Source organism: Maniola hyperantus, chromosome Z (assembly GCF_902806685.2).
Source record: "Maniola hyperantus chromosome Z, iAphHyp1.2, whole genome shotgun sequence".
NCBI lineage: Eukaryota > Metazoa > Arthropoda > Insecta > Lepidoptera > Nymphalidae > Maniola > Maniola hyperantus.
The window spans coordinates 3,316,996-3,339,102 of record NC_048564.1 but is presented as its reverse complement, the minus strand read 5'-3'; the positions used below and the strand labels follow the sequence as shown (position 1 = coordinate 3,339,102).

At 39.5% G+C, this 22,107-nt stretch overlaps 1 protein-coding gene across 2 annotated transcripts in view; it reads left to right on the top strand.

Moving 5' to 3' along the window:
- The first annotated feature begins 1,979 nt into the window (after positions 1-1,979).
- Positions 1,980-22,107, top strand: part of LOC117995659 (uncharacterized) — a 102,887-nt gene continuing 82,759 nt past the window's right edge. For both annotated transcript variants that reach the window (XM_069508902.1, XM_069508903.1), the window contains exons 1-2: positions 1,980-2,397; positions 7,639-7,687. In XM_069508902.1, the coding sequence (XP_069365003.1) occupies positions 2,278-2,397; positions 7,639-7,687 (169 nt within the window). In that variant the 5' untranslated portion in view covers positions 1,980-2,277. The remainder of the gene's footprint in view (positions 2,398-7,638; positions 7,688-22,107) is intronic.

Sequence of the window (22,107 nt, the reverse complement as noted above, 5' to 3'; positions counted from 1 at the left end):
AGCACAAATATGGAATGAATTAGAATGTCCCCCGGCCTCTCCGCAGGCGAACGCGGGGATGTTTTCCATCCGACTCGGCAAACAAAAATACGAACAAAACAGGTAGGCCACGCAAATAGCATGGCCTTGGTTATAATTACCTACATGTTATGTGTTAGCAAACATAACATAACATGGCGCAGGAGACATGGCTTAAGGTATAGCGCAGAAGCACCTATCACTTTAACGTCCTCCATAGTGAATGAGGTTGGAACGCCGAACGTTAGGTATACCTACGGTCGGCGATGATGGCGTTTCGGCTATGTGGAGAGTCTGTTTTGATCGACTCCACACTATCGACGTTTGTTGGTTGTTGGAGTGTTGACTGTTGGACGACTGTGTGGAGCCGGCACTATACTCTATGCTTTCAGTGTTGCCAACTCTTTAAAACTGTTTGTCGCTATGACGCTGTCGGAAAGTCGCCAAGTCGCTGTAGAAATGTAAAAATCTAAAAAGTCGCTAGGAGACACTGAATAGAAAACTTATCTCTTCTATATAAAAATGAATCGCTGAATGTGTTGCTGATCGCAAATCTCGAGAACAGCTAAACCGATTTCGCTAATTATATAATTTTTATAATATTCCTTTAAGTACGAGGATGGTTCTTATCTGAGGTTCTTACAGAGAGAGAAATTCAAAAAAAGAATCGCAGCTAGTTCAAAATAAATGACGATTTTTTAACCGGATACTGAGACAATGTTTTATGGCTCATTCGATTGCGGAGCTTTGATTTTACCAAATAATTCAAAGTTATCATAGTTAGTTTAGTACGCGGCCGAAAGTAATGTGGTACATCGGCCTTTAAAATGATATTTCGGCTTTGTAGAGCGTTGTCTCTGCCACTCATGGGTACCTACATATATGACGTTTTGTCAGTCTCAACGACGGAGACAATGCTCTACAAATCTGCTATCTTCTTCTAAAGGTCGATGTAGTATTACTTGTGGACAGTTGTAATACTGTCTGGGAAGTTTATTAACTTTCGAACCAATCTACAATAATTCTACAGGGTATGAACGTACATTTTAAATCATTTTTTAGAAAATTTTTGTTCAATTTTCGAAAAAATCAGTATTTCTTCGAAATCTCAGACAAATAATCAAGATGGACTTGATATTAAAATAATAATAACTTGTGCCCAACAAGTCTGTGTTATTAATTAATTGCGAATATTACGAGTTTTTATTTATAATAATTTTCTGTTCTAAAAGAGTTGAAGTATGTAGTACTAGTGTTGTAGTACTATAATAGGAGAATTTTAATGCGCTCATAATTAATCATTAATACCTATTATATAGGTATGAACTAGGTACCTAAGTTTCAGTATTCGATCGGCCGATTAGGTTTCCGCCACCAATGTACTCTGTGGGTTTCCGTACGCGAAGAGTGCCAACGAGACCCTTCCTAAGCCTCCGCTGTCCGTCTGTCTGTCCGTCCTACGTAGGACGGACAGACAGGCCGCTGAAAGATACTGGATAGGCGAAATGGGCGAGCTGCGGGGAAGCGCGAGGGCAAGCGCATTCCAGCGAGGTGTGCAGATATTTCCGACGGGTTGTAAAAAAAAAAGTAACAAGTAACTAGGTACCTACTTGCTTAATCTTGTACGAAGGTGGTACCATAATCACAGATTACTAGAGGATTCGTGTGCGAATCTGACTCGCGCTTGATCGGGATTGCGCTCTCACCTGACCATGATGCATCCTAAATTATTATTCCTAATCAGTTTTTTCTTTTTTTTTTTTTTTTTTTATTAGGTCAGTTTAGTAAGCACGCTACGCGCTGTTTATGTGACTGGCGACTCGACTGAAGCCACGGAACAGAACTGTTCCGTGACTGAAGCAGTCGCGCGCCTGCACAAATGTACACCGCACCACGCGGGCCGCCGTTTGCCGTGCCGTACGGCAGCTCGCAGCTGGCCGCGTGAGCTGCTGTGAGTTCACTGTAGTTGTCATTTAGCTATCATTACGATTGCCGCGTGCGTCTGCAACTATCACGGTACATCACAACTAAACTATTATTTTCGGTAAAACCATGACATACAAAATGAGCCGCTAGCTCCGCTCGGCGGTTCCGATCGGTCCACGGTTTCAAAATGTAAAGAGTTTCGGATATCCAGTGTGCTTTTTAGCGGTGTAAAGAAATAAATCGGTCGCTGTGCATGTGTGTTCGCGGAGTTTAAGTTTTTACTTTTGAAGTTGCTCGGATCGTTTATTTTGTTTTCGTACACAAAATAGAACTATGCAAAAATGTGGATTATGCTCAATGCTGTCGGGATTGATGCGTAGAGCCATGTGTATAAGTAGCAGACGAGGCAGCAGCGAGTCGTACTATCGAGAGCTCGGCGACCAGGACACCCTGGTATGATCCCCTTTGATTCCTTTACATTCTTAACAGAAACGTCAGTGCATGTGCAATTATTCCATTCGCATTTCGCATGTTTCCTGGTAGGTACTTAGTTAAATCCACATTTATCGCTCTCACCGTGTGGTAGTTACTAGCTAATCAATTTGTATAAACACGACTTCTAATTGGAAGTCTACCATTTACTCTATACATAAATTAAAACACATGGTCATATGTTAATCGGCTAATTATCATCATTTAGGTTTTTGTAGTTGTGGTATGTTTATAATTGCCTATACTTATTGTGTAGCATACAACACACGTTACACATCCTAATGTGCTAGTATGGACGAGTGAAAGTTGGTTTTCTAACAATTAAGTCATTTTGTTTTTGAAGAACAACTGTACTAAAGAAGTCTTCAGTATTGTTGTAATGTGAAACTCTACAAAGAGAATTCATTAGATTTAGCTTTTGGGAGAGTGGGATTATTAGAATATTGTACATATTATCTAAATATATATAAAAAGAAAAGCTGACTGACTGATCTATCAACGCATAGCTCAAACCACTGGATGAATCCGGCAGAAATTTGGCATGCAGATAGCTATTATGACGTGGATCTCCGCTAAGAAAGGATTTTTGAAAATTCAATCCCGAAGAAAGTCACGAGCATAAGCTAGTTATACATAAACTTATATTATAAATCAAAGGACCAAACTGTGTGCAATTTTTGTGTAAGCTGTAGTTACTTAGATTACTATTTGACTTGTTAACATTATTCATACTATATACTATATTTACTATATAATATTATAAATGCGAAAGTGTGTCTGTCTGTCTGTCTGCTAGCTTTGCACGGCCCAACCGTTCAACCGATTTTGATGAAATTTGATACAGAGATAGCTGGCATCCCGGGCAAGGACATAGGCTACTTTTTATCCCAGAAAATTAAAGAGCTCCCACAGGATTTTAATAAACCTAAATCCACGCGGACCAAGTCACAGACATCATCTAGTCTAGTCTAGTTATCTATATATTAACCAGCCTCTCGATTCATCTGTTGAAACTAACTGTAAGTATACTATGTAATGTACTTAATATAATTTAAATTTAGGGTAAAATGTAAAACAATTTTTAACTTATTAACATTAGCGTTCACTAAATTGTTTCTAATTCAGAAGATGAAGCGGCAATATAAGTACTTAAAGTGCATGATATCAAAACTTCTTTAATTGTCAACACCGTACTAGCTTATGCTCTCAAAAACATCATCTCAACAACCTCACTACACCGCACGGGTCTCTTCTCAGAGTGAGAAGGGTTTTGGCCATAGTCTACCACGCTGGCCGTGTGCGGATTGGTAGAGTATCTATACTTAATATATGAAAGGAAAAGCTGACTGACTGACTGACTTAATTTAGTTTTAGATTTAATTTAATTTATTTTAGTTTAATCTTATGTTGTTTATTTTACTTTTAGTTTAGATTTAAGTTTATTTAATAGAATAATCTTTGTTTATCCATATTGTATTAAATAAATAAAATAGATTAATCAGTTAAATAAAATTTGTCTTGATATTACTTACAAATGATCGCTCAATTAAGTATGTAACATAACATTATTTACAATAATTGTAGGTGCTACATGGCTAGAAACTACTCACTAGAATCTCTTGAATATTGTCAATAATTTACATAATATGTAGAAGCTAGCCTAAAAGGAAACAAAAGGAAAAGGAAAAAGTGACTGACTGACTGACTGGCTGACTGATCTATCAACGCACAGCTCATACTACTGGACGGATCAGGCTGAAATTTAGCATGCCGATAGTTATTATGACGTAAGCATTCGCTAAGAAAAGATTTTTGAAAATTCAACTCCTAAGGGGGTGAAATAGGGGTTTGAAGTTCGTGTAACCCGTGGACGTGGACGAAATTGCGAGCATAAGCTAGTTTCATATCGGTAAAAGGGATGGGTGTTTAAAATCCCGTGGGAACTCTTTGATTTTCCTGGATTCTTTAGCCTATGTCCTTCCCCGGGATGTAAGCTACCTCTGTACGAAACATCAAAATCGGTGCCACTGTTGGGCCACAGAGAGTGGTTGGGCCGTGAAAAGCTAGCGGACAGAAAGACAGACAGACAGACACACTTTCGCATTTATATATGTAGGATGTTATTGTCCAATTTACCAAAGTGGCAGGGAATAGGTTGTCGTAGAGATTTTTTTGAAAAGAGTTAGGCGGCGAACCTCTTTGTTCTCTCCCCTCTCCGCTCCTAGATCCCAAATTCTTCCCGTCTAGTCCGGCTAGATATGCTTGGAATTAATCAAGAAACATCTATGGTGAGGGCCAAAGCTTAATCAAAAATTTTACGGTCACACCCCTTTTCGCTCAATAATAACCTGACTACTAGAAGGAACCTGCCTTCGAAATTTAAGTTTGTAGGCTTTATAGTTCCTGAGATTTCATGATTAGTCAGTCAGTCAGTCTGTCAGTGAGTGAGTGAGTGGTATTTTGCTTTTATCTATGCCCGCGACTTCGCACCTGTTTTTCCCTCAAGGGATTGAGTTTTCAAAAACTCTTGCTTAGCGGATGTCTACATCATGATAGGTATCTGCATGCCAGATTTCAGCCCGATCCGTTTTGTAGTTTGAGCTGTGCGTTGATAGATCGTTCAGTCAGTCAGTCAGTCAGTCAGTCAGTCAGTCAGTGAATCTGCTTTTGTTATTATATAAATGTACATACTTAGATTGTCTTTCCGTACTGTAGCTTCGCGGCGACTGGTGCGGGCTCTGGCAGCTCACTTTTCACCCACCGAAAAGATTTTACCGAACTAACTATTCGTATCTTTAGATGAGGCAATGTGGCTAATTCCGTTGTACACAGTCTCTAAACTAAACTAAAATGACACGTCTAAATCTATTGCTATCCCTTTCATAATGTTGCTTGCGGAAAAAGGATAGCACTAGATTCAGACCTGTTAATTCAGTTTAGTTTAGAGATTGTGTATAAGAGAATCAGCCCGAATGTCACATTCGGCACTCGATCTAAAAGTAGTCACCATTTATTTTAACTCGTAAAAAATTAGATTTATAGGCCAAATTTTCATAAACGCGCTCTCGTGTTACATGAGCGGTGTGACAAATACTCCCACGTAGTCTAAATATATAAAAGGAAAAGGTGACTGACTGACTGACTGATCTATCAAGGTACAGCTCAAACTACTGGACGGATCGGGCTAAAATTTGGCATGCAGATAGCTATTATGACGTAGGCATCCGCTAAGAAAGGGTTTTTGAAAATTCAAACCCTAAGGGTGTGAAAAGGGGTTTGAAATATGTGTAGTCCACGCGGACGAAGTCGCGAGCATAAGCTAGTGCAAGATAAATGTACAAATTATAGTAGGTAAGGCTAGGTATAAATCGAGCGGGAATCTGCTCGAAACTTTTTTTCGACGACTCGAAGACGACGACGTCCCTTAAAGTTTAATAAATTGTTAAAGTTCAAGATCGTCTGGCGGGGGGTTACCGCGACACGAAGTGTCTGGCAAGGCATGATGTGATTTCTAATACTATTCCGAAGAAAATATTAAAAAACTTGACTTTATAGGTACTTTGACGTAATTTTTTTTACACCTATTACCTGTTATATCCCAAAACCACCAGTATCCAAACTTCATAGTCGCTGATCGTTCTCCCTGTGTTGGGGACAATACGCAGAGACACTTTTTTATTTTTTTTAGATACCCTAGCCCTAGTAGCCCTTGACTGCAATCTCACTTGGTGGTAAGTGATGATGCAGTCTGATCTAACGGAGGTCTAGCAGGCTCTTAGTCCATTAATATTGATAATATTTATTACTAGATGATGCCCGCGACTTCGTCCGCGTGGATTTAGGTTTTCAAAAATCCCGTGGGAACTCTTTGATTTCCCGGGATAAAAAGTAGCCTATGCCCTCCAAGCTATCTCTGTAAAAAAATTCATCAAAATCGGTTGAACGGATGGGCCGTGAAAGGCTAGCAGACAGACAGACACACTTTCGCATTTATAATATTAGTATGGATTATCATATTGGAGCGGAATTTCGCACACTGAATTTTCGCGCGTTTTGTTCCGCTAGCCTAATAAGTATTTAATACCGTTTAATCTCAATATAGACACCCCCACGGTGACGCTGTAGCGGCCAGTAGAGCCTACGCAGCATAGTCAATCCGAAACAACACAATAGAGACAACTGCAAAGATAAGAGGACATTAATTAGTAGAGACATTTTTCAAAAAACGAACTTGAATTACTTTTAGTAAAATATAGTCATCCTCATCCAGTCCAGTTTCATGACAAGCGGTTAAAATTACGATACGGTTAAACTTTGACCACCAATGATTAAGGTTAATAGTAAAACTCTGCGGTACTATTTCTAAACAGCGGTTTACTGCAAAAAATAGTTTTTGAATTGTCGCCAAAAACGTGGAATTTCCAAAGAACGGTTTTTTTATAAAGAATGCTACTGTTACATGCTAGGGGTTCGGATTAAAATGCCAGTTGCCGAAACAAGATCGTTTTTTCAATTACTATAACAAAAGTCAACTAAAACTAGCACTTGCACTAATTACCATCAATTAACACTTACACTGAACACAAGAACACTCTTAGAATCGCCTTCACTTGTCAATTACTTCGATCTCTGTTACAATTTAACTACCCGGGGTCAGCCCTCGGCACCGTTTACTAATGGATTCCCCACCACGGTTATCGAACATTCTTCTCAATTCGGTGAAAGGTAAACAACCCTTGAACTTTCCCAAGTAGTCAAAACAAGGCAATAAAAAAATGCACCTACGCCAACAACTGTAAACAACTGAATGTGCTCGGAATCAACAAGAACAATGAGGTAGGCAATTGTCTCAAAAAGGTAATTGTGTTTTGAATCCAAACACGTAGGGTACTTGAAGCTTCGAGAGTTGAAGGTATTTGTAACACTACGTAGAACCAAGATTTGAAAGTTTCTACGTTTTTTGACGATAACTCAAAAACTCCTTTTCCCAGTTAACCGCTTTTTAGAAACAGGCTGGCAGAATTTTGGTCCAAAGTGAACAAACCCTTGACTTGTGCAACCCTTGACTTTTGCTTTTATTGGCGTTTGAAGTTTGCCGGCAACCGTAATGTAACTTTATTAACCACCAGTCATGCAACTGGACCTATGTAGTACAAAGTTAAATTAAACAAAACAATTTACCTATTTTGAATTTTGTTTCAGAAACTCGAAGATAAGTCTTCAATCCAATCTGACGATTCCGATGAAATAGGTGAGTACTAACATAAGCATCATATTTTGATTTAAGTAGAACTTCATCATTATTAACGTCAACCGATAGACGTCCACTGCTGGACATAGGTATCTTGTAAGGATCATGATCATGATCAACCCATCGCCGCCGGCTTGCTACCAAACACGGGTCTCCTCTCAGAAAGAGAAGGATTTGGCCATAGTTCACCACACTGGCCAAGTGCAGATTGGCAGACTTCACACATCTTTGAGAACATTATGGAGAATAATCGGGCGTGCAAGTTTCCTCACAATGTTTTCCTTCACCGTTAAAGCAAGTGACATTTTATCGAGAGTGATTTCCATTATGCATATCTCACACCCGGCTTTACTCACATTTCGATTAGATTCGGTTCGATTCCTGGCAGGGATTTGGAATTTTATTTTCTGAATTTCTGGTCTGGTCTGGTGGGAGGCTTCAGCCGTGGCTAGTTACCACCCTACCGTCAAAGCCGTGTCGCCAAGCGATTTAGCGTTCCGGTACGATTCCGCGTAGAAACCAAAGAAAGGCGCATGGGTTTAATAAAAACTGACATAGTCCCTCCCAGGTTAGCCCGCTCCCATCTTAGACTGCATCATCACTTACCACCAAGTAAGATTGCAGTCAAGGGCTAACTTGTATCTGAATAAATAAAAAATGTTCATTTACTTATTAGCAATTATAACTTCACGCTATTCTGAGTTTAAACGTTTTTAAACTTTAGAATCAGATCTAAGGTAGACGTAAAGCTGACCTCGCACCGGAAGGCGCAGCGTTGGAAGACCTCCCACTAGTTGGATGGATGACATCAGATGAGTCGCAGGGAGCCGCTGGATTCAGGCGGCACATGACCGTGGTGTGTGAAAGTCCCTACAAGAGACTTATGTCCAGCAGTGGACATCTATCGGTTAATGATGATGATGATGATGATGACGATTCAAACTTAATTTCAATTCCTAAATTACTAGAAATGGGCATACAGTTATTTTAGAATTGACTGGGCAATACTCGCATGAAATAGACAGGTTCAAAAGGGAAATTGCAAATCCTGCATTGAAACTCTATTGAAGATAGGTTTGCTGTTATTGCAGTTATTATGAGGGGTCAATAAATTGCAAGCAACAAGCGGTTTTGCCTATTTGTATAATAAGATGTCGACTTTTCAGTATGAAATTATGCCCCTAGATGGATAAATGGAAAAAATTCAAAAGTATCCACGATCAACAGTCACCGAACTGATTACAAATATAGTTTTAAGGGTTCCGTACCTCAAAAGGAAAAACGGAACCCTTATAGGATCACTTTGTTGTCTGTCTGTCTGTCAAGAAACCTACAGGGTACTTCCCGTTGACCTAGAATCATGAAATTTGGCAGGTAGGTGGGTCTTTAGCTGGCTTTAGGGGAAAAATCTGAAAACCGTGAACTTAGTGTAAGATCACACAAAAAAAATTAAATTGTGGTCATGAACTAGTAATTAGTATTTTCAATATTCGAAGTAAGATAACTATATCAAGTGGGGTATCATATGAAAGGGCTTTACTTGTGCATTCTGAAACAGATTTTTATTTATTTTTATGCATCCTAGTTTTTGAGTTATAGTGCAAAATGTCGAAAAAATACGAATGTAGTACGGAACCCTTAGTGTGCGAGCCTGACTCGCACTTGGCTGGTGTTTTGGTTAGTTTGTCATGGTGAATGTCCACATGACTGGCATGTAGTTCGCGACAATTTGAGATAAGGAACGCCCCCGCACACGTGCGTGCGGGCGAGCGCGGGTGATAACCTAATGGTTAGGACGTCCGCCTCCTAATCGTAGGTCGGGGGTTCGTTCCCGGGCACGCACTCGTTCTTATTTACCCGATACCGTGTGGCGTAATTGAGATCTTAGATCATAAAACAATAACTTTAGAAGAATGTTTAAGGAATTAGGAATGTTTTGTATTAGGAATGACAAGTAGATTGGTAATTACAACAAAAACACACAGATTTGGATCTGAGCATTATTCATAATGGTCACATCTATATTAGTTTGATTTTCAGCCTCAGAAGTGCCATTTTGACTCTGACTGTCAATGAATTCAATGAAGCTTTGCTCGTTGCAGTTTCACGAACGGAAGTACTGGATCTTGAGTTTGGCTGCCGTTAGATTCATCTAAAGACATTTTTCAAAGCATTCATTAGGGATAGGGGGTTATTAGAAATGTTCACATTTATCCTCCTGACGCCATTCGTAATTACCCGCAGTAGACAATAATCAAAGGGGTCGTTACTTGCAATACCTAATTTATAAAGAGACTAGCTTATGCTCGCGACTTCGTCCGCGTGGACTACAGTAATTTCAAACCCCTTTTTCACCCCTTAGGGGTTGAATTTTCAAAAATCCTTTCTTAGCGGATGCCTACGTCATAATAGCTATCTGCATGCTAAATATCAGCCCGATCCGTTCAGTAGTTTGAGCTATGCGATTAAGATCAGTCAGTTAGTCAATCAGTCAGTCAGTCACCTTTTCCTTTTATATATTTAGTAGATTTCTACCTGTCCTCTTTTTTTGATCGGTTAGTAAATATCGGTAAAAGCCTGTGTCGAAAAGGTCTACATGGGTAAACAATTGAATTGGTCTGAGCGATCTCAAACTATTCCATCGTATTATTCCTGAAAGTTTTCTGTTCGCTTGTTCCTGTAATTTTCCTTGGCTTGAATGCAACGCCGCACTGCGGATCTGTAAAATGCGATTATATTAAAATCTCACTTTTCCAGTAAAATCACACTTTGTGCGGTCGGCCTCAGAATTCGAAATTCCTGTAGTTCACACTGACAAAGTCGTGAGCACAATATGCTCGTCGACAATATGACAAATGTTAAGGCATGATTCCGAACCACGCTGCACGCAGCAGCGCTGCCGCAACAGTGCAGTCACTAGATGCCACAGTCCTGTCGCGGCACTACTGGTCCCCATACAATCTCTATAAGCTTATTTCTACTTACTAGACATTACATTCCGAGCTAGGCAGCAATGTTCCGCTACATTGCTGCCGCGACATTGCTGCCTAGCTCGGAATGTAATGTCATATAAGCTTATAGAGATTGTATGGGGACCAGTAGTGCCGCGACAGGACTGTGACATCTAGTGACTTCACTGTTGCGGCAGCGCTGCTGCGTGGAGCGTGGTTCGGAATCATTCCTTTAGGTTAAGAAAAATTTGATTACATAAGGGCTACGACAAATGTACTAACATTTAACGCCTGCCAGTGACGTCGAAGCCTCGACGTTTTGTTAGAAGTTCTCTTTACTTTCGTGAACTGTGTCGTAAGGGTTAAGAAATTCGATACGTCATCGGTGATACCTAACGAAGAAAAGATATTTGAATTATATCGTTTTATCAAAATCCGAAAGATAATAAACTGAAATCACATTATTATTAGGATTCAATTTAGATACGGCATAATATCTGATAAATTGATATCTCGACATTGTTAACGACGATTACAATTGCTACAATTGGCTACCGTTTAAGACAATTCAATATGTTTTGAAATATGAATTAGTTTATTAGATTATACAATCAATCATTCGACTATCTTTCATTAGTCAGCCGACATTCGCGACGCAAATCTTCAAAAATTGCTAGTGATTTTCGACGCTCCGCAAAAACTTGCAGCGATTTTTTTTTTAATTGCGAATTTTAACATAATTTATTAATAACGTCACATTGTACGGAAAGCGAATAATGACGTCACAATCCGTAACCGACAAATATTTTTCAATAATATGAAACTTGAGTAATTTCTGCTGGAAAATATTTTTATTACTACAGTCCAAGACCCTATTTATATAGAAGTCATAGTGGTAATGGCCTGGGGTCTAGTAATAACAGGAAGCATGCTGACGCCTACTGCATCCATCATCAGCAACACCATCATGTCTGGCGTTGGTAGTATCATCACGAAAAAACAAACACGCATTATTAGAGGTGGCGTGGCAAGGGGTATAAGTCCCGCAAATTGCTAATGTTCGTGGCCGCCATTTTAGAGTGGTGAGGCCTTTGCCTAACATTCCCTTTCCCTCTCCAATTAAGCGTGAAGCTTGAGCTAGGAGTAGGTACGACAATAGTGAAACGGGTAGGGTTTGAACCGGCGACCTTTAGAATTTCAGTCCGCACCTTTAACCGTTGAGCTATTGAGGCTATAAAAATACGTCAAATGGCGTCATTTGGATGTTAATGAGACATGGTTCCAGCGCAATAGCAATTTGCGGGACTTATATGCGGGTATGGTCAATGGTGTAACAAAATGTGAATGTAATTAATTCTAGTTTACTTACCAGGTTTCGGAAAGAGTATTGGACTCCCAATTTGCAAACATCCAACTTAGTTTGTAGTTAGTTAAATTGCAGTCATTATACTACTCTATCCATTAGCTCAGTATCCCATTATCGATGCCAACGCTATTATATTATCCAACACAGTGGAAAATTATCTTTAATCGAATGTAACTTACAAGATAATGGCCTGCAGAGGTTTCATGACACTGGGACCTGATATTCTGTTTGAAAAAACCGGCCAAGTGCGAATCAGGCTCGCGCAACGAGGGTTCCGTAATACAGTCGTATTTTTTCGTTATTTTGCACGATAATTCAAAAACTATGATTCATAAAAATAAATAAAAATCTGTTTGAGAATGCACAGGTGAAGACCTTTCATGTGATACCCCACTTGATATAGTTATCTTACTTAAAAAATTGAAAATACCAATTACTAGTTCATGACCACAATTTAATTTTTTTGTGTGATCTTACCCTAAGTTCACGGTTTTCAGATTTTTCCCCAAATGTCAGCTATAAGATCTACCTACCTGCCAAATTTCATGATTCTAGGTCAACGGGAAGTACCCTGTAGGACAGACAGACAGACAGACAGACAACAAAGTGATTCTATAAGGGTTCCGTTTTTCCTTTGAGGTACGGAACCCTAATAAGGGTGGCCTGATAAGCTGACCAGACAGACGATTAATAAGTACATTAAGCATAAGTGTACGTACCTACGTGATAGCAAATCAGCGTGATATCAGCAATTTGAGAAGCAGTGGGCAAGCTATAAGTACTTGTCATAGGGGCGATTGCAGTCGGATAATTCTTAAAAACCTGTCAAGTGCGAGTCGGACTCACACACAAAGGGTTCCGTACCATCGTACAAGATAGGTCAACACTTTTATGTAGAACACTGCAAGTTAATGATCGACTGCGCCGTCTACGTAAAATTGTGATTTAGTAAATATTTTTTTTTATAAGGCCTACCTACCTGCCAAATTTTTATGATTCTAGGACGACAGGAAGTACCCTATAGGTTTTGTTGACAGACACGACGGATAGACAAAAAGACAGACAAACAACAAAGTGATCCTATAAGGGTTCCTTTTTTACTTTTGAGGTACCATGAGGTAAAATGGATAGGTACCGCAAACATGTAAGCGTAGTGTGGTTGGTGTGTCTTCCAGCAAGATGGACCGACGCTATAAAGAGGGTGGCAGAAGGAGGCTCGATGAGAAAGGCTTGGGACTGTTTGTGATAGCACTCCTTTTTTTTTTTTTTTTTTTTTTTTTAGGAGGGGAAAATCCTCATGGACATAGTGCCGGACTCCTACCGACTAAAAACCCCTCCTTTCTTCAAGCAATAACGTTCCCGCCATGTTGGCCTACCCTTACTGCCGCGGTCTGACTCATCTTCCTTCTCTTTCGTCTTTCTCTTTTCTTTCAATTATGGTTTCTATATATCTCTGGATTATCACCCACTTCTTTTTCTCTTCCAGAATAGTATTTACGAGGCTCTTCACCCTAAACTCGTCTCCCAGCTCGTCCACGACATTCTTTCTTTCTACCTCAAACTGAGGACACCGGAACAATGTATGTTCCGATGATGAATGATGTTCAATGCAGTACATACATTTACTACTGTCCCTTTTTTTATACGCTCTGTGTACTCCTATATCTCTCTCTCTCTCCCTCTGTACACTCCGATAGCACTCCTTGCGACAGGCTTATGTTCAGCCATGAACGTTCACAGTCTGAAATGATGATGGTGAAGCATGCATGTTGAAAACCCTTTCACACATTTTGTGCCAACGAGTCGAACTTATGCATTTGGGAAACTTAGTTTAGTTAAATGATTTTAAGCTTATTTCGTGGTTTAACGACACATTTTAATGTAGAAAATGCGTATCTCGTTAAAACAACGATCCTCAAAAGTCTGCGATCGCGGAGCTTATTCTACAGCCAGACACAAAACATTGGATTGAACTCCACAATCCCCGAGTTCTTTCCATAGACTGACACTATTTAATATATATACTTAGACTAATGCGCGAAGCGATTGAAATTCGCAAACACCAGAATTTCAATCGTGAGAATCGCTTTAAACTAACAAGTATGTCGAATCCAGTGGTAGAATTATGCAAACCAAGACAGCCATAGGACAGCATGTGACATTTATAGTTAATGGTGACGTTGTGAGTGTATTTTGCCGGAAAGCTTATTTTATTTTTATTTTATTTTATTAGATATGCCAGCGATAAATTATGAATATTAAAAACAGGTCACAAACAATTCCAGTCCTACTACAATCATCAATTATAGGCATATACAGCATTACGTAGGTCTTCGGTTCAAATTTTGTTAAGCTCGTGAAGTTCCAGCGGTAAGAACAAGAAAGAGGGTGTTCGGTGCTGTCCATGACAGCTCGAACTTCATCTCGGTCGAAATATCGACAAAACCATCAAATTAATCGTGGTATATACCCGTAAATTAAAATATTTGGTGTAAGTATTTTGTCCGCAAATACAACTAGTGTTACATATTGGCGTAATGCATTGATCCAACATGTCGGCTTAGTTTACCAACTAAAAAGACCATGAAAAGATTCGCGTCATTGGATAGGTCAAGCTATCGATTTACTTTACACTGAATAAAATATTGTGATGAGAAAATTAGAACTCCAGTAAGCAGAAAAAGGGTACATTACGAATTCTTGGAAATCGGAAATTGAAAAATAAATCTAACTCAAAATGTGAGTAGGTATCTATTCAGCTAACATTTGCCTGGCAATATTTAATTTTCGCCTCATGAACGCAGCGTGTCAAACACATTATTTAAAAGTATCAGGTTAGAGACCTTAATAGTACAAATCGGAGATAATGAGACTAGTGCCCTTATCAGATAACACGTTACACGATACGTCGCCCGCGTTGCCACGCCTTTGGGCCCAGAATTGGGGTAAAAGTCGAACAGAAGGTACCTATTTATTTTTAGTCCATTTTATTTACTTCCAATCCAACCCATCAATCTGTGTGCATCCACTTAGTACAAGTTAAGTGTAGATAGAATAAGTGTAGGTAGTATATCGATAATAATATAAATGCGAAATTGTGTTTGTTTGTTTGTCTTTCCTTCCATAGGCTACTTTTTATCTTTTATCCTGGAAAAAACAAAACCTAAATCCATGCGAAGTTGCGGGCATCAGCTAGTGGTATAAGAATGGTAAAAAATCATCAATCAATTTTGCGTAGCTAAAGTAAGTTCTTTTCGAAAGATATAACATACCATTAGGCGGGTATTTATTTCATCTAAGTACTTTTACAATAATGATATTACAACATTACCTCTTTTTCTTCTAATATCATTGTTTTACTATACTAATACTGTAATAGTACTCTCGTATAATATTTATGCATATCTCTTCAACACTTGACAAACAAATTGTTTTTCTTTTATTCAATCTTGGCAATATACACTACTAAAGCTTAAAGCACATCTTATTCTATTATGAACTAGCTGACCCGGCAAACTTCATACCGCCTAACAGTCGATTCTTTAATAGAAAAATGTTGTTATTAGACTTTTGCCTTACCGGAACCCCTCCACTAACACATAAACTTTATGATATGGTATTAAAGTTTAAATTGACTTTTAAGTATTATTACGAATCTTTTGTATGGGAATATACAAAATGTTGTTTTGATACATTTTCAAGCAATTTTTTAAATTTTTCTCTCCGTAAGAACCATCCTTGTACTTCAAGAAATATTGTAAAATAAGAATTAGCGAAATCGATTCAGCTGTTCTCGAGATTTGCGCTTAGCAACACATTCAGCGATTCATTTTTATATATAGAAAAAAGAAGATTTGATGATCGCTACAACAAACATTTTCAGTGAGTATATAAATACCCTAGTAAATACCGTTTCCTAAATCGACCCATTCGGGACACCGGAAAGCTTAAGAAACTTATGTTACGGGAGCCAGTTGAAAAGTTTAAGAAGGTGCTTGATGTTAAAGCTATTACTTTAAAGCTTTTCCGCAGTGAGCTCGCGGAAAACTACGTTCTACATCCTTACCCAATTCTTGGGATATACGAGACCATGGATCAATCTTCTTATTTTTTTTATAGTACCTAATCCTCATGTTTTGGGTCCCATATCAATGGATTATTTTGATATAATTCAATTAATTGCACGAATGCATCATCGGTCCACGTTTCCATGATGCTCGGCTCGAGCGACCGATGTCTGTCACTAAACACGTCCACCAGCGCACTGCGAGCGCTAAGCAAATCCCTTTGTGTTCGTCAAAAAACCGACAACAGGCGGAACGCAGCACGAACGAAATGCTCGCAGCGCGCTCGTTTGAGGCTTGTAAGTCGGTCCACACTAGACGAATTGTGTTCGGCTCGTGCTCGGTTCGCCTAGCGTAGACCCACCTTATAGGTTTCGCGATTTCTGCCTATGGTAAGCTAGATCTTGCAGCTGGACCGCGGTGGTTTCGTGGGTTAAGAGATTTTCAAAAATCATCATCATCGTCAACCGATAGACCGTCCACTGCTGGACATAAGCCTCTTGTAGGAACTACCACAGGTTATATTATACTTTCTTGTGTATGTGAATTTATATAAATTTATTTAAATATATGTAATACAATTCATAATAATAAAACGAAGTGCCTGTTGATTATGCCGGTACCTCTACTTATCGGTAAAGTAGCCGTATTATGAAAACTCTCAAACTCTGAGAATATTTCCTCTCTATCTATTATGGTTCATAAGATACATGAGACAGGCAGACGGACAGACATGATGGACAGCGGAGGCTTAGTAGTAGGATCCCGTTGGCACCCTTCGGGTACGGAACCCTAAAATTGTGACCCACCTCGGACAACTTTGCCGGTCTCGTTTGCAATAGCAACGCAAAATAGCGGCTTCCCACGGTGCGTTGCGGACGGACGCGAATCAGCCCACACCGACGCACCATGGGATGTGCGTGGTAGCACAGACATGTCGTCGTCGTCGTCCGAGCCTTATGCGCGGTGCTTGGCTGGCCGTGATCGTCGGCCAGGTGTGATAATCCACAGAATCACGCACCGTGGGAATCCAGTATATCAACCGTCAACTTTTGGCTTTTATCAAACAACTCAAAAAGTCCTATGGGCTCTCGGGCTATAAAAAGTAGGACACGCAATGCGTTCCACGCGTGACGCAACCATATACCGCTAGCTGACATTACCTAGCAGATTTACCTCGGAATCGTTTCTCTTTTTGTCCGCTTCTACGAGTATATTTTTGACACGGTAACTAGTGGCAGCGAATTGGTGGCAACTGGCAATAATTAGGGACCTCGCGCACTACGCGGCAATGATCACGGCCAGTGGCCGCAGCGCTCAGATAAATATATCATAGCCCATTTTGCATTGCGCACTTGGCTGCAACGACCGGCCAGCTTTAAGGTCTGTACGCACCTGAGCTGCACTTCGCGTCGCAGCAGGGCGCGTCACTTCAGTCCGCTCCTCGGTACCTATCGCACTACAACTGCAGTAAGCGGCAGCTCGCGTCACTTGCGAGTCACTTCTATACCCGTTCACGTACGAGCAACAACGTCGCAAGATGAAAATGAAAATGAAATAATCTTTATTGTTCTCTTTACATTGCCTTAAAAGTAAAGAACGGTAACAACTGCTTTAGTTAGAAACTGTGTTACAGTTATTAACGCCCACCTCCAGATTGAGAAATTAGGTACAAAAGAAATAAAAAGAAAAAGCACAATGTTGCGAGATGAGCGACAGTGAAAAGGGGAAGGGGGGAAGCCGACATCCTAGGGGTTGGGACTTCTGAGGATATACTTCTAAGAGCATATGAACAAGTCATGTGTCATACCTGCTAATAGGTTTTGTAGCCAAATATCTAAAATTGCTTGTAGTTTTTGTTTACTGTTACCGTTGATTTGCGGTTTTATATTATATTCCTGCCAATTGATGACCTAATTCAGGAGAATTAAATACCTACCAATAACTAAAAGGGCTTTGAATATTTTAGCCTACCAAGTAGTCCGCCATTTTACTTTTTTCAAAAATAGTGGCCACGCATAAATCCTGCATTAATCAAAAGCAGGCATCATTACAAACTAGTATTGTATGAGACGAAATCTTCCAAAGTGTCACGTTTCCGAGATATAAACTATCAAAATTGTACTTGGTTTGACTGTTTTACTGAGGACTCCACCAGTACAACTTTGATAGACTAGAGGCCGCTATTTTGAAAAAATAAAGTGGTGGACATGTCGGTAGGCCAGGCTCCATACTACAATATTCAAACCCCTTTATTAGCCTTTTGCCTGTATAAAGTTAGGACTTTTGAGACCTTTTGTACTGATAATACTTCAAACGATCGTCTTTTCTCAACAAGCTACGAGCCTCCACTTTAGAGGAGTTTCAAGGAGTTTGTTTGGGACCCGGGAATGTTTCGAATAAACATTTCAACAGCTGTTATTACATCTTCTACTTTAGAACTAACAATATTCAATTCAATTGCCACTTCAATCACGTTTGCTCGTTTGCCAGTTTTTTCACAATAAATTCAGTAAGTACATACTTAACTTTATTTGTTAGATTTGGTACTTATAAAGTAGAATAGGATATCATAAAATTGCTTTATCATTTTTGATAATAACTTTCAAAAATAATTTCACCATAAAGGTATGATTCCGAACCACACTGCACGCAGCAGTGCTGCCGCAACAGTGCTGTCTCGGCACTACTGGTCCCCATACAATCTCTATAAGCTTATATGAGATTACATTCCGAGCTAGGCAGCAATGTTCCGCTACATTGCTGCCGCGACATTGCTGCCTAGCTCGGAATGTAATCTCATCTATGCTTATAGAGATTGTATGGGTACCAGTAGCGCCGAAACAGCACTGTTGCGGCAGCACTGCTGCGTGCAGCGTGGTTCGGAATTATATCTTAAAGCCCGGATTAGTGAAAATAGGTCTTGTAGTTTTACGATGTGCAAACGACATTAAACCTCAGGGTGGTAAGGCAATTCTGTGGTTGATGTTACATTAAACTGTACCTGTGCCATTTCATTTTGCATGTTGAATTTATTTTCTTTGCTTGACAACTGCAAACCCGCAGTCGGACCAAAAATAAGTCATTTGCAGGCGCTTTGTGGTTAACCACCGAGTACCCCGAGAGCCTGTTGGATACTTATTAGGTCATAGAAGAATCGCCTGTGTTTTTGTAGGCTTAATGGCTAAGATAAATATATAAACTTCAGCTTTTATCATGGTTTAGAAAAAGCGACCATGTCTCGGATCCATATGTCATCACTGGCAACACGCACTGTTCGAAGACTTTGGTCTTCAAGCACTGACGAATTTTGGACAAGAAGACATATCGAAGCTTCCTGACCAACCGAATTAGATTCGGCGGCTGACATCTTTCTCGAAATTGGACCTACCCAACTGGATTTTGTGTCCTAGGTATATATACTCGTCTACAATTTCGAGTGCAGAGCTCTCAACGATTACTGGGTGGAGCGGGACATAAGCATTAGACATGATTTTCGTCTTACTCATATTCATTTTTAGACCCACCTGCTGAGAAGCTCTGCTAAGGTCATTGGGCATTGTATTGAGGTCTTCCAGAGTCTGCAATATCGACTATGTCTACGGAAAATTCGAGGTGAGTGATGTACGCGCCGTGTGCGTTCCAAACACATACTCAAAATTTTCCACTATCTCTCAGGTTATAGTTATTCATTTACATAGTACGATGTACATGCAAGTGGGCTGAAATGTTATTATTGTTCCGCCTTGTAACACAATTTCACTGACTTCAAAGCTTGTCTGTTGCAAACTTTATCTGTGCATTTTATTTCATTGTTGTTATTTAAGTTCATTGTATGTACATGGCAAACAACCTGAGCAAAAAGCGGCAAAGTAGGGGGAAATTGGTGTGCTCCGTGGTATAAGTCCCGCGAATTGCTATTGCGCTGGAACCATGTCTCATTGACATCTATCATTTCGATTTTGACGTCATTTGATGTACATATTTAAGTAAAATTATACCATCAGCTCGAAACTTCAGTCTAGTGCTGACGTTACTAAAATGGCGGCCACGCGTATTAGCAATTTGCGGGACTTATAAACAAGTGTCGACTTGAGCGACCAATTTCGTACTCCCGTGCGGTAGAAAGCCGCTCGCGCCTCCTTCGGTCCGCCATAAGAGACCTAAAATTGATATTGCGCCTTTCCAGACCTGCATCGTGCATTCCCTGTGCTGTGCTGCGCGGCCTACGTCTCTGTACGCTTAGCCTTAGAATCGCGTTTGGCCCGCTTCAAACGCTTTCCTAGCTCTGCCGGCCTACGCGTCGTTGAATAAAATTCTCGAGAATATTTTGATGTCTTCTTATTATTATTAATAATGTTCAGTGTATAATTAGCATTCTGTTTTGCGTTATAGGCGCGTCATCTACATATTTCGGCAAAGGACAGCCGCGTTGCTATTATTGTACTAAGAGAAGTGCACTCGTAGCGCGCTCGATACAAACGCCTGATTCTCAATTGAATATCTAAGTAATTAAGTTAAGTAATGAAATTTTGTAGACACGTTCTAAGAACTAATACCTATCTGTGTCTGCGATTTGCCAGATTTTCGTCAAAACATTTAGTTTGAAAGTTACACGGCCTAAAAGATTTACATGCGAAACTTTGTAAACTAGTAGTTTGCATATTTTTTTTAATCACAGGACATAGAACATTAAATTTTACATATGTTATACCTATGTAAATAGGTATGCTGTAATGAAAATACCTGGTTTGTGATTTATTTGCGTTCATTTAAGTAGTTAAATGTATGTTGTAAAACCACTCGACTTTATTGGGTTATTATAAATGGCTAAAGGTGCATGTCGATGTAAGACTGCCAGAACAATATAATTGCGCAGCGGTTTATGCTGTGCGTTGATATATATGTCAGTCAGTCAGTCAGGGACTTTGAATTTTATATGTATAGATGATGCCTCATGCCCGAGACTTCGTTTGCGTGAATTTAATATTTTTTTAAATCTAATGTTTGGAAGTAGTTAACGATCACGTAACCAAAGTAGACAAAAAAACATTTTCTTTGTTGATTTTTCTTAAAATATCTCGTATAATTTCTTAACTGACTAAATAGTTGGTTTCCAAAATGCATATTCAATACGGGTACCTTCAATAGATCCTATATTTTACATGCTGTCAAATACCTTATTTCTGCAGAAAAATATTTTTATTTTTATTTTACACAATATACAATACATTTAGTGTTTGTGAATTTTGTACATTCCTCTTATAGGTACAGCTATTATAATATTTATGAACTTTCTTACAATCGATAATTTCAACGCTAAAACTCATTTACAAATCTAAAGAGAATCTAAACACAAATTGAAGCTTTGTAAACAAAATAAGAGTTTACAGATATATGTTACAGATTGAGAAATGTTACGGTTTTTTAAATCGTCGATTCGAGTCGATGAGGAAATTGGATTTTCGTAGAGCGCCTTGAACATTTTCATTTTTATGTTTTAATAGTGGTATGCAACAACGCTGGGGCAGACGTGTTCTGGAGTGGAGACCGCGTATCGGCAAGCGCAGTGTGGGACGACCTCCAACCCGCTGGACTGATGACCTTAAGAAGTGGGTGGAGAAGAAGGCAGAGGATCGTGTGTAGTGGCGCTCTTAGGAAGACCTATGTCCAGCAGTGGACGCAAACAGGCTGATTGATTAATTGATTTTGACGAAATTTGGTACAGCGATAGCATGCATCCCGAGGAAGGCTACTTTTTATCCCGGAGAGTTCCCACGGGATTTTAAAAATCTAAATCCATGCGGACGATGTCGTGGACATCGTCTAGTTGTTAAATAAGAACAATCTTGCAAACAGAATATACCTAGTAGAGAAAAGTATTTTCTCTCCTCAGAAAGAGAAGTATGTATTTAGGCCATGGTCTACCTGACCAAGTACATTATTTTACAAGTACAACATTATGAAAAAATCTCAGGCAAACAGGTTTCCTTACGATATTTTCCTCCACTGGTAAGGTAGTGATGTTTAATTACCGAA